The sequence below is a fragment of the Scylla paramamosain genome, chromosome 27 (assembly GCF_035594125.1).
Source record: "Scylla paramamosain isolate STU-SP2022 chromosome 27, ASM3559412v1, whole genome shotgun sequence".
In the NCBI taxonomy this organism is placed as follows: domain Eukaryota; kingdom Metazoa; phylum Arthropoda; class Malacostraca; order Decapoda; family Portunidae; genus Scylla; species Scylla paramamosain.
In genome coordinates, this window is record NC_087177.1 from 8,613,206 (window position 1) to 8,627,359 (window position 14,154).

Consider the following 14,154-nt stretch of genomic DNA (forward strand, 5'->3'; position numbering starts at 1 on the left):
CCACCAATCGCCGCTCGCCCTGTGTAGCTCCTCTGGCATAGGGCTGTCGCACGTGCCAACCCTTGTCGACACCGTAAACAACGTATCCTCCGTCTTTCCCTCTCAGCTAATATTAAATACCCGAATATCATTTGTATTGGTAATTAAATACTATAACGTCTCATATATTTTCCTGTATGTGGTTATTAATGTGTAGAGTAAGAATAAGTTGCTTAGGGTAGAAGAGTTGTAAATTTTCGCATAATTGCAGTTAAAATAAAAGTAGCTATAGAGATGAGCACATTATAATAACCCTTGTGGTATCTGGCACTTACATCTCAGTGAATAATTGACAAAGTAAAAGTTAAAGCCAATAAATAAGAAAATAACAGATAAAGAGTGTCATTATTCGGGAGAAGTTACCAGTTTTACTGTTTTTGTAAATACACTTAAATAATGATGTCTGGCACTTTTTTTCTCATTGAATGATTATAACTGAACACGAGAAAGACAATTAGTAGAAATGAAAATACAATCAAGAGGGTGAATGTTTAGGTGACTTTTTAGCTTGTTTTTAGTTTATATGCATTACAAAACAACATAAGTAAAATAAAGTGCCGTTGAGAAAGAGGAAACACTTTGGCACCACCACCACCTCCGCCAAGCCGCTTCCACCTACACATCCCCTCACCGCCCCGGCAGTCCAACACTTCACATCACTGCGAGTAGACCTCTTATCACCACGTCAAGATGTTCTTTTGTATTATCTTGCTGAGTCTGGCGGTCACGCTGGCTCAGCAGCAACAAAAGGAAATTAACGCGGTGGTGGATTTCTCTGATGATACATTTGCAGAATCGGTGCCTGTCAAGCCCCACTTCGTGATGTTCTACGCTCCGTGGTGAGTGGTGGTGCTCAGGGCTGGGTGGTGTGTTTGCAAGGGGAGTGTTTGGACATCGTGCTGGGCAAGGGTAAGCCATAAGGAGGCTTTTTCGAGTAGTTTCATTGTTTTGCATAAATGAGATGTTCATTCGTCTCGTGATGTAACCGCTTTTTTTTTTTTTCAGCGTGATGCATTTTTTTTTTTACATTGGTGTCACTGTTTCTTGGAGAATTTGAATATAACGTATGGAAGGATTTGTGATAGTATACATATTTGTCAGGTTTCACCGATTGATAGAGCTTTGATATGTACTTAGCAATATTATTTACACCGCTCCCAGCAAAAAAAAAAAAAAAAAAAGTAAATAAAATGTCTGCATTCATCAAGCTGAATAGGTTGTAGAGTTATTTTGAAGTTATACATATTTAGATTCAAGATAATGTTTGTAGCATTTTTACAATGATAAATAGAATAGTTTATATATATATATATATATATATATATATATATATATATATATATATATATATATATATATATATATATATATATATATATATATATATATATATATATATATATATATATATATATATATATATATATATATATATATATATATATATATATATATATATATATTGTTCAAAACTGCTGTTTATTTTAGTCTCAAGAGTGTTCATACTTGTATCTCATGCTTGCTAAGTATCTGAATCTTAGCAGTTAGTGGAAAGCAGAAAACTTCACGGGTAAATGATCTGGTTAAAAGAACAAACAGCTTCAGTTATTAAGATGTATGAGGAACAAGTAAATATTTCACTGCTGGCTGTATTTTGTTAGACAGTTGGTCATTGTGCTGTTCTTGTTATAAGTACAGTGAACATCATGTTAGAAGGTGAATTTCATAGGCATCTCAGTTTGACTTATTTCTATATGTGTACAGATAGTTAATGGTTGTTGACACATATTCCTTAATGTTTTAAGAGGGTATTATTTCAGGAGAGTACCGTAATGCTCTATACATTTGGGAGTATTGTTTTTGATTACCTTTATGGATACTGAGAAACTTACTTTATCAAAGTTTTTGTTGCAAATTAATAGTTTCCATGATATAGTGATAGTGTTATATAGTGATAGGTGATGGGCATAGGTCAGGTCAGGTCAGGTTAGATTAGGTTAGGTTTGGTTAGGATTGCCTTTTAAGCTATCATCTCCATTCAAGTATCCAAAAATGACCATTTTCCCTGCCCATAAATCCCACATCCTGATGAGTCCCCAAGATAGGGGGATGTGGGGAGGCAAAATAAAGTATTTCTGACATGTTTTATATTCAAAATCATCTATGAAATAAAAAATAATTATAATAATAATAATGAATATCATAGTTTTGTACTCCAAATACAATTTGGTCCTGTTGTAAAAATTTACCTTTAGGAGAAATGTTGGTTGGTCTCTGATGGACTAACACAAAGCAATGACAGCATAGTAGTAGCTGTGCTGCTGTTGTTTTAGTACATTTTACTTAAAGAGCAACCAAACTTGAACCCGTTTCCATAATTAAAGTTCTGTTTCATGTATTAGATTTGCAGTCAACCACTGACTACTTTGTTGTTTTCAGGTGTGGTCACTGCAAAAGGTTAAGCCCCACCTGGGATGACCTTGGAAATAAGTACAATATTGATGAGGCTGAGGTGGTGGTGGGGAAAGTGGACTGCACTCAGCACACTGCTCTTTGCTCTTCCCAGGATGTGACTGGTTATCCCACGTAAGTGTAAGAGAGCTTCATCATATTAATCACTTGTATTATTTATGTATATTATGAGTTAAGGAAGAATTTACCTTTGTGCTGTTTGAGGTTGATGATAAATGGTACTGGAATCAAACATGACATGGGCATGTACCTAAATACAGTAGTGAAAAAAAAAAAAAAAAAAATAGAGTTGAGTACCTCAGTGTACAATAAATGCAAGGTTGTGAAGACAAAGAAGGATGGGAACAAGGGAATTGTGAAGTTAGAAAAGTGTACATGAGAGAAAAAGTTTGAGGAAGATGGTCTATAAAGTATCAAGAAATATGTTGCTGGTAAAGATCTTAGAAGTGTTATATTGATTTTTATTACTTAAGATTCTCAACTTAGTTTTTTCTCTTCCAGACTGAAGCTGTTTGCTAAAGGTGTGCAAAGTGGTATCAAGTACAGAGGCCCTCGAGACTTAGCATCTTTGGAGAAGTTTATTGCTGACCAGCTGGGTACTGATGTGGAGGTGAGTATGAAAGAGAGAGAGAGAGAGAGAGAGAGAGAGAGAGAGAGAGAGAGAGAGAGAGAGAGAGAGAGTTATATGCATTTTGTCAGATATTTCACTCAAAATGAATAGGATTGATGCTTCTTTTACCCTACATCACATTGACATCACAATGTAAAGATAGGAAGGTGCATATATGATGATAGATAACCTCATTGTGTGTGCCTCTGTATTCTAGCCAAGTTTACAAAGTTTGTTACAGTTGCTGTAATCATCCACATTTTGCTTGTAAACATGTTTTTTTTTCCAATTAGGTCAGGATCTCAAACATTCTCTGTCAGAATGCCATCCTTGTCTGATGCTTTGTTAGAATGTTGCAAAAATATAGCATGACATGATCCCTGAAACCCATAGTAAGTTTTATCAGATGTAGTCTTTATTGGATCACCACTGCTTGAAAATGTGTATTTACAACAATACTTGTGCATAGTTGTTGTTTTGGCCTGTGGTTCACAGCTATTTTTGGTCTGTGACACCAACCCAGAGGTCTGTTGATAAAATCATTATTATATGGCAACAAAGTGGCTGATCAAGGCTTTAGGACCAAGAAAACCAGTTGGTTAATGTTTTGCCTGTATTTTCCCCTTTTTGTGATGTATATGTTTGTACATTTTACTTTTCTTTAAGCTAAGGATATATTGTGTTCTGACGACACTAAATGTATATATAGGTGTTTGAACTTGCTTCCCCATAGGAAGGTGAGGAAGCCTCCGTGCCAGAGGCTGTGACAGGCCTGGTGGAGCACACAGACACCACCTTCAAGGCATCAGTTGTACGTGGCAGACACTTCATCAAGTTTTATGCTCCTTGGTGTGGACATTGTCAGGTGAGAATTATATATTTTTTTCTTGTATTCTTGTCTGTGTTGTATAGATGAATTAATTTTAGACATGCATGATAAACTAAGATTTGTTTGTTTGTAGTTGTACTCATAAACTGTTTTGTTTTGTTTTCAAATTTGTGAATTGTTTTTTTATCTTCAAAACTGATGGCAACAATGAATAAACATAAAACTTATTTCAAAAGTGTTTAAAAGCAGGTATTTTCAATTATTATCTTGGAAATTCTTAAATGTTGTGTAAAGACTCTTACTTTTAAAATTCAGTGTTATTTTATTCTATTTATTTATTTATTTTGTAATTTTCTCATCAGACACTTGCCCCAGCCTGGAAGGCATTGGCCCACTCCTTTGAACATGATAAGTCAGTGAGCATTGGAAAGTTGGACTGTACTCAGTACCAGTCAATCTGTACCCAGTATGAGGTGAAGGGCTACCCAACACTCCTCTGGATTGTTGATGGCAAAAAGGTAAATTGATAAACATGAGAACTTTAATGTACAATTATGTAATAGAAGATTATACATCAACTGTTCACTATCCATTTAAATGAGTATTGATGTCTAAGGAACCATGACTTCATTTTGTCATGGAATGTTGGTAGTCAGCTGGTGTAAAAAATAATATATGTGTTAGATACATAAGCATAGTATTGACTGTAGTCTGCATGCTATATTGTATTATCTATCTTTGCAGGTGGAGAAGTATGCAGGAGATCGAAGCCATGATGATCTGAAGAAATTTGCTGTGACCATGATGGGGAAGGAAGACCAGGAGGGAGGTCAGAAGGAACAAAGGGATGAGCCTCAGCCACCTGTTGTTGTCCTCACCTCAGAGAACTTTGAAAATGCCATTGAGAAGGGAACCAGCATGGTGAAATTCTTTGCACCCTGGTATGGCTTGTGATGACTTGTCATCACATTTTTTCCCTCATTTAGTTGATCATGTTAAAGTCAGTGGGCAGATAAAAAAACCTAATTTGACTTATAACATCAATGTAAACATAATAATTATGAAGATTGTAGGAGCTAAATGCTTGATAATTTTGTGGTATACATAAAAAGTTTCATGTTTTTCCATGCCTCAATATAAATAGCTTTTTTGCATTTATCTGTAGATATCACATGTATTTGGATATCTGTAGAGGACATACCTATGCACAGAGAGATGGGCAAATACTGCCTCATGTATATGTAGTGTTTAGATTACCAACTTATAGACTGATACTCTGGTGTATTGCTGCCTTTGTCATAAAGATGGCTGTGGAAGAATTTGTTATACAGGATTGTTTCCCCTGCAGGTGTGGCCACTGCAAGCGCATGGCTCCTGCTTATGATGAACTTGGCCGTAAGTTTGTTGGTCATGATAAAGTCAAGATTGCCAAGGTGGATTGCACACAGGAAGTGAACAGACAGCTTTGCAATGAACAGAATGTAAGTATTAATTGTGGTTATTTTATTATCATATTTTCCAGCATACAAGACACTGCATCTTGGAAGATGCACCCTTATTTTATTTTCAGCATTATCTTTGTCGGAGTTCACTTAACAGACATTTAAGTGATTACAAATCAAAATAATGCTAGAATATAAAAGTAACATTGTCTATTAGATTTATTATCTTGATATAGGTACAAGATGGCCATTGTCCTGCTATATGCTGCAAGAATCGTAGACAGAGGTGATTTGCCCATTGTCCTGATACATGGTTAAACATAAACGTATGTTTAAGCCAGATTAATTTGCTCCTAAGACATGGAATCACATTTTTAGGACTTATGGCACAGTGGAATAATATTTCTTTTGAGCTGTAGGGAGAACAGTGAGGGTAGATGGGGAAGACAGGAAAACGAATGTACACAGGCCACTGCGCTTGTGGAGCAGGAGTCAGTATGTTGTTATTCCACCTCTATTCCTTGCTGAGCTAAAACACCAGTTACTTGGACATTAGCAGATGATACAGGCTCTTTTTCATGGTATTAGCTCATATTGGTGATATGATATGACCTCCAAGCAACCAAACCATCTGAGGAAAGTTTAAGTTGGTGAGCACCAAACAGCACCAAACAGTCAAGATGGTGATATACCATTATAATGAATTAAATATCTTGAATATATTACCAGTAATAGTGTATACATATTTTTTTCTCACAGCATGTTAAAAATATTAGGTGAAGTTGATTTGAATGACGTGGTATTCAAAATACTTGTAACATTTAAGTACTGAGGTTTTATCATAGGAATAGCTACCCAAGCTAATCTCTAACAACATTCACATGAATATTTCTCAGGGTATTTTCAGGAAAAAAGTGCATATTATAATCTGTAAAATATCGTACTTTATCATGAATATAAATATAATTATTTATTATGTTAGTACTCAGGACCTACATATCTTGCATTCACTTGAGCATTTACTGTATGTACATCTCTTGCTTTTTATTTTTTGAGATTTTCAGATTATCTTCTCAAATCTGTGTATTCTGTATAATTTTTTTTTTTTTTAATCCAAACCTTTTAGTTAAGCAGTACTAGAGATATTTTCCAGTAGAGTGGATATGTTTTTGTGGTAAGTGAGACAATTCTCCCATGTGCAGGTGGATGGCTTCCCTACTTTATTCCTGTACAAGAATGGTGCAAAGGTCAGGGAGTACAATGGAGATCGCTCTCTTGATGACATGGTGAACTTCATCAGCAGAAACCTGGAGCATGATGAACTCTAAAAGGTCTGGGTAACCCACCTGCTAGCTCCCCCTTCATCATTCACCTCAGAATTTCTGTCTTTAACACATTTTTCAATTTTGTGTCTACATTTTTTTTATTCATCTTATTTTAGTTTTTACTTGAAAGCTTTGTAAATGATCAGTTTGTTCATTTCATGAACTTTCCACTGTAAAGCATCACTTTGACACAAATGTGGATGCTGTTCTTCTGCTGTCAAGTAGTCTTAGAGGATACCAACCTTTTGCATATTAATGATTATGTTCTTGACCACTTTTATAATGTACTTGTGAATTAAGTATTCTTTTGTTGTTTTAGCTCATATTTTCTGCAGCCTCTTTTGCTAATTGAGTGTGATGCATAAATGAAACACCTGTCATCCTGTGACACTGTGTGGTGACAACTAAGGATCTTTTTCATCTTATAAGATTTTAAAACTTTATTTATTTAAATTTAAAGCAGATACTTCGTGAAGGACTGTTAGTTAAAGCTTTATATTTTATTTAAATGTAGTTGTAGAATGCTTGGAATGTATTAACAGCTTGAATTGTTCTGATTGAGTTCTGATGTGGGTTTGTTTATTAAGTGTTAATTTGTTAAGATTTATGCTTGTTAACTAATGTATTGATTCTGTTAAGTAAACCTGTTTGTTATATTTTCATCAGTGTAAAGAACAATGTCCAACTTTGGGTACTATGTCAGATTTAATTTCATGTGGAGACATACATGTGAAGTATGACTGCATAATAAAGTGTCAGCACACTTAGACAGTTCTACACCTTAAAATATGTGGTCAAATAGTATCCATGAATTTAACATGACAAAAAAACCTAATTTATGAAACTGCTGAGGTTGTGTTGTGTTGAATCCAAGTGTGCTGACATTAGCTTCCTTGACTGCACCTTACAGTATGACCACTGGTAACCATAATTACATCAGTGTACTGGTGTTTTGTCAAGATTTTTTGTGGCTTTGGATCCTGTTGTTCCTGCTTATTGTATGTTATGTAGATGTGCAGTGTTTACTTGAGTGAGTACATTGAGTTACTCAAGGTTTAGTTAAGAGCAGATTTGTTGTGCCCTCAATTGTTGTGCTTCCTTTAAACTAACAGCGCAGAGTAATTACTGGTATATTTTAATGACTACTGAGGTGCTTCCTTCCTGAACAACAGACATACACTGTTTACTAACATTTCAGTGACAGCAGGTTAGCACTTCCTGATTTTTGTTACAATTTGTTTACCCTTTTATAAATTACCAACATAAAAAGATAATATTTGCTTGTTTACTTCCATCTTTACCATAGTCTTATGTTGTGTCCACATGGTTGAACACTGTTTGTCGGACAAACACAGTTACCATATCATACTGTGTAGCAGGATGACTTCACAAGCACGGGATTGAGGAAAACTGATTTGACAAGAAGCAGTGCTACCAGATGCTGTTGTATACCATAGTTTCTACTCCATTCACTGGGCAGTCCTGTGAAGTTGAAAATCAATGTCCTCAGTCAAGATGCAGGTGTTTAGCTCATGCCCAGATATTAATGTGTGTGAGGACAGTAACTGTTGTTGCCAATTTCTTGAGATTTAAGAATATGGTTCTGTGTTAATCTGGCCTTGGGAGTGATGTGGTTATTGCCTGTGTCTAGTGCTGTACAAGATTACTACTGTGGTGTGCAGTAAGATGAATTAGCATTATGCAGTATAATAATTGCTGCACTGTTTGAAGACAAGGTGAGAAAAAAGAGAATGGTGCAAGGAGTGGTTGCATGAAAGAAATTAAAGGGAAAGCCATACAATGATTTTTCATGAACTATGGCATGGTTATGAATCAGACTGTATGAACTATATGCAGATGGACTTAAACATGTTTTACCATTTATTAATTGCAACAACAGGTTTACTTCTGTCTATAAACTGCTTTCATGTTTCATGAGCACAGTCAATACACTTTGATTAACAGCGGTTATTTTCCTTGATAGACTTATGGTTAGCTGTGTGGACATGGCAGGTGAGACCAAAAGCAAGTAATAACCTCAGATTATACTGTGAAAAGACTAGGTAATAGGTGCTGTAAGCTGCAGAGTAATTTAAAGGACCTTTCCCCATTGGCTGGGGGGTTCTAATTTTTAGACGGGTTGCAGACCTTGTCATGTGGAGCCTGTTTGCACATGCCATGCCAAGTGTCACGCTGCCATAATGGTTGCAACAAGTGACTTGTTGCTATAAATGACTGTTCAATATGTGGAGCTTTATCTGTATTCTGATCACACTATTGTGTTCACAAGAGTTTTCATACTTAATGTAATAATATATTTCACCATTCAAAGATTAACAGTTGAAAATAGTGAGCATAAGTAAAACAGGTTTTAAAATTTTTTTAACATCTTCACAGTTCAACTTTTTTTTTCTAACATCTTCACAGTTCAACTTTTTTTTTTTTTTCAAGTTTTTACCCTACATCTTGATTCTACAGTCACTGCCAAGTCTGATGGTGTCAACCAAAACTGGTTATCCTGTATATGAAGTGAGTTATGGTATATAATTCACACATGCTTTATAAGTCAAAATATGCAAAATACACCAAAATGGTGGGTCTCATGAAGAAATATCATAAAATAAGAAAGATGCACCATCAAAAGTTACTTAAAAGGAAGTGTTTCCAAGTCTAAAATAGCAATTTTTATATGCGATGGATACCAAAAGGTGCTCCTGGCCAAATCATCGGTGTACCCTTCAAGGCTCAGGGGAGCGGTGGGTTGTAGAGATGTGCAGTAACAAAATTAGAACCCCCTTGCTCCGCTTGGGGAATAACTTCTTGAATTGTGTGTTTGGCAATGTCATAGCCTCTGTCCTACCAGACAGTATCTGAAGTTTAAACTATGAACAAATGGACAAGGGCAGCGAGTGTTAGTCTATGGTACTCACTTCTGATGTCATCATTGCTCACTTTCTCTTCCTATTGCTATCTGGGAGCAGTGTTTGTCTGATGAACATTCTCCAAATGTGTGGATGCATCCTTCCTTAGTTACAATCAGGGAATGGGGATGGAAATCTGAAGACCCTGATTTATTATTTTAACTTTCAAGGAAACTTATTACAGTGCAACAGTGCATATTTTATTACCACCTTTGTTAACAAGTTTGGTTTCATTACTTGCTGGTCAGGAGAAATGTACTTTTTTATTTAATTTAATTTTCTTGCTCGTTGGTAAGAACCACAAAAAAATATGTTCCTTAAAGAATGAGGAAAGGAAACTGTCATTCCATAAACTGCCTTCTACCTCTTTCACACTTGAAGTGTTTCACAATTATTTGATGTCCTTCTGAATATACCCTAACCAATAATTTGATGTGTAGGTGGGTGTCAGTGGTCCACTAGCAGAAATTATCTGTTGTTACATCATATATTAGGCACCACCACCATGAGAACATCGGTGCAAGTGGTGAGGGATCAGACTTCATTGTATGGTGAATGTCACAAACCCTAAGTCAATTGTTGTCTTCATTTGTCTATTTATCAAAACAACTGATTAAATTTTGTGATAATTTTTGTGTGAAGTGGATTTGTCTGTAACAATATGTCTCGCACATCACTGTGCAAATAATGGAAACAAATTGACTCTCATTGTGTTCAGATTTTTTTTTTTTTTAAATTTATTTTTTTTACTTGAGTAAATGTGGATGGTTAAATTGTGAAGGAAAAAATTGTGAATGGGATGTACAGACAGAGGAAAATACAGGAATGTTGACAGCATAGAACCTAATATTTACGAACTACAAAGCTGTGATGCTTAATTATTTGTTTTTTCATTTGTTGTTGAAGAAATATGTGGAGAGTGCTTAGTTATACCGAGCAAGTGAATTAAGAGCCAGTTTTATTTTATATTTGTTATTTTATTTCCTGGGATGAACAGATATAATTCACACAATATTTTGAAGTTCACGTGTTGGATTTGTGACTGCCAGCTACTTCTCTTCAGCTGTGAGATCTTAGAGTTCATACAATCTGAATTATAGGCAAGGATGTGACCTCACCAAGCACTCTCCACATCTCTTCCTCAACCTGTACAATAACTACTCAATGAAGAGCTTGAGTAACTTGAGTGGGGTGCAAACCCTGACTTGCCAAGTAATAGGCAAGGACGTTTCTGGTAAAATAATGAGCATTGTGAAAGTGTTTGTGACGTCTAATAAGGGAATATTGTTAGTGGAATACTTTGTATGTAATCTTGTACAGATATGGACTTTCCCACTGATATAAGATAGTATTAGAAAATGATTGAAAGAAAAAGGAAATGAAAGATCCCTCCTGGTGCTTTATATTTCTTAAGTCATAGGAGTACAAAATATTCAAAGAAGGTATTCATATTTCTCTTCAGTAATCCCTCTGTTACCTTGTTATGTGATAGTTGGTGAATGTAAAAACATTTTGTATACCCAAGGAATTAAGATGAAAATTATATTAACATAGTATTCCTGGGCAATGATTAGTGACTACTATATTTAGTTTATATATAATTTCAGAAATATCACAGAAAATGTAAGTTTAAATTTTCTAAGCCATCAGTTTGTCATTTTATAGACTCCATAGAGGTCTTATAAGGTTGGCATCTGACAATACTAATGCAATGGACAAAGCAACCACATTCACAAGTCAAGTGCCACCAAAAATGATTGTCATCACTATACATTGTATATCTTGTGTGTCACGTGACAGTAATGGTGAGAGCCATGTGGTGCGATTGCCATTATTTTGCCTCTGTCTCACTGCCAGGTGTATGAAGAAGATTCTCTTGCTATCCCTAAAGAAACAATTACGGTGTGGGAAGCTGACTCAACTATGTGTACTAGAGAAAAGAAAGGTTTTCTAGGTGTATCCTTGCTCCCTTCCTCCCACCTTCCTCATCCCCACGTAACTTCCACATGGGCATATACAGTTTGTCTTTCATCACTGTTTACTTAGTGTGGTTACATTGTTTTTTTAAGTAACATACAAGGAACATATGAATTTATATAAATATTAGTTCAAAATGGCAGGTATTGTAGTGCATTCACAGTATTGAGATTTTATATTTTGATATGGATAATATTGAACAGTAATTTTTCATAGGTTGTAGATGAGCATTACATATATATCAAGCTTGGAGTTTTTTGGCAGAAGGAAAGGTATTACTTCTAGTGTGTATTTTGTACTTAATTGGTCAAGTGAAAAATACAAACATATTAATGGATAGATTTTTTTTTTCTAATTTAATGCATTGTAAAGTATAGGAAGAAAAATGTTAATGTAAATTTTAGCTACAAAATGTACAGTTCCTTGATAAGATGTATTTTTCTCACCTTTTTAAATGAAATAGACATGCTGAAGACCTAATTGTGGAAGTATATATTACACTGTTTTTAACTGCAATGTTCTCAGTGTGGCTAATGACTATTACCTGAAACGAGCTCGTCATGGAAAGTATTAGTGCAATGTGTCTTCTGGAGAGTGTTTCATCCATGGTAGGTGTTGAAATGCCTGGGTAATGGCGCACTGATAGAGGCATACTTGTCCTCATTTTGCATTTATTTACGTGCCTCTACTGACTATTTGGGATGATTCCTGGGTTTTTGAATATGATGCATTCATTTGAAATTAAGTTTGGCAATGCTCCAGAATACTGTGGAAGAAAGAATTCTTTATAAACTCTGTGTGTGATATTTCTTCAAAGTAACTGTTATATATGAACTGCAAGTTTTGTATGCAGCTGCAGCAAGCACGAGGTAATGTTTTGTGGTGTTAGGTTGTGAGCCCCCTCAGTCTTTCAGTTAAGTAATTTAGTTACTGCTAGTCCAAGTGCTATTTACCTATTCATTTATTTATTTTTTTTATGAAAGCATATATGGTGAGGAGGGATGCCACTGCACTCATTTCACTTTCTCCATTAATTAGATCCTTGAATATATATATATATATATATATATATATATATATATATATATATATATATATATATATATATATATATATATATATATATATATATATATATATATATATATATATATATATATATATGTCACAAGAGTTGTAATGCTGAAGGCAAATGGCCTGCGAATGGTAACACTGACTTCAGTGATTCATTTGATTCATTTGTTCATTCAGTGTCTCTAAATATTTTGAAGTATTCAGTATTAGTTCAGCTGTAGGTAGAATTACAAATTAACTTTCCTTTCATAAGTCAGACATGTTGATATTTTCACAATAGTAATAAAACTCACTTTTGTGTCGCTGCAGCCCTCGTTTTCGTCGCTGCTTGCTCATTCACTCCAGCACCGGAGCCCCGAGGAGTAATCCCGAGCCACCTGTAGCATCAAGATCAACGCCATCACAGCAGCAGCAGTAGGCAGCTCCCTATTTAGTTTTTGATAGTAAGAGACGGTATTTTTCCCTATTTTAGCTTTTTCCCACACGAAAATCACAGGTCCCCAGCATTGTTAGGGGTAGGAATCGAAAAAAAAAAATAAATAATGCCGCGCGGCTCTACTTAACAGTTACCAAGGAGGCTTCTCCACCCCACTACAGAAGGATGGGACATCTTTTTCCAATGGGTGCCCTCTCAGTCTGGCATTAGGAGGAATGACATTGCAGATACTGCCGCCAAGATGGCCTTATCGGATGTAAACATCACACAGCTTCCCTCCCTCTCTACAGCAAGACGCCTCACCTCTCAGGTGAGCCAATCCTCCTGGAACATATAGTGTTGTGGGGAGATGTATGTAGACTCAATCAAGCTGGAGATTCATCCGTGGAAAGTTTGGTCACCCAGTCCTACTTGGTGAGTAGCATATTCTGTTTGAGTATTAAAAGTTATTTTTAGAAATTGGGCCTGAAGACAGTACTACCGTAGCCCCTACCTAACTCCTCGTGGTATTTTCAAGCCCCATTGCAATTTTTGTTTAATGTCAGACTGTGCATGTTTTCTAAATTTGCCAAAGGTTTATACATATATACTATGATACAACTCCGGTTCTGTTAATTGTCTCGTATCGCAGTGAAAGAATTAAGAACACCTCCCCTCTCATTTGCTACAAAATGAGGAATAGAGAGGGAAAGGCGCTCCCTTCTCTCATTTCCTTATGACAGAGGTCTTAACACAAAGTCTTCCTGGGAATTGCCTTCGTTCTCAAGATTACAAGTCTCCGGTTCGCGTGGGACGAGCAGGAATGAAAGCACGTCTTGTTCCTTTTTATTTTTTGTTTGTTTTTGTTGTTGCTCATTATTATTATTATTATTATTATTATTATTATTATTATTACTATTATTATTATTATTATTACTGTTTTTTTTTTCTTTATTTGAGGGTGCCCGCCCAACAGCATAAAAAATGATTGAAGAAAGGTCAATAAAATTGATTCTCCTATAAAAGTGAAATGAAATAATCCATATCAAA

General features: G+C 35.4%; 1 protein-coding gene across 1 annotated transcript; it reads left to right on the top strand.

The window, feature by feature from the left end:
• The first annotated feature begins 617 nt into the window (after positions 1-617).
• Positions 618-12,045, top strand: LOC135114134 (thioredoxin domain-containing protein 5-like). The gene is made up of 8 exons (XM_064029858.1): positions 618-878; positions 2,479-2,625; positions 3,013-3,121; positions 3,855-3,986; positions 4,313-4,468; positions 4,695-4,891; positions 5,299-5,431; positions 6,595-12,045. Exons 1-8 carry the CDS (start codon positions 730-732, stop codon positions 6,718-6,720), a joined length of 1,149 nt encoding a protein of 382 aa, XP_063885928.1. The 5' UTR covers positions 618-729; the 3' UTR covers positions 6,721-12,045.
• The last annotated feature ends 2,109 nt before the right edge of the window (positions 12,046-14,154 follow it).

Coding starts and splice junctions, on each gene's coding strand:
- LOC135114134 (XM_064029858.1), top strand. CDS start 730: ATGTTCTTTTGTATTATCTTGCTGAGTCTGGCGGTCACGCTGGCTCAG. Junction 2,626..3,012: donor GATGTGACTGGTTATCCCAC/GTAAGTGTAAGA, acceptor TTTCTCTTCCAG/ACTGAAGCTGTTTGCTAAAG. Junction 4,469..4,694: donor GGATTGTTGATGGCAAAAAG/GTAAATTGATAA, acceptor CTATCTTTGCAG/GTGGAGAAGTATGCAGGAGA.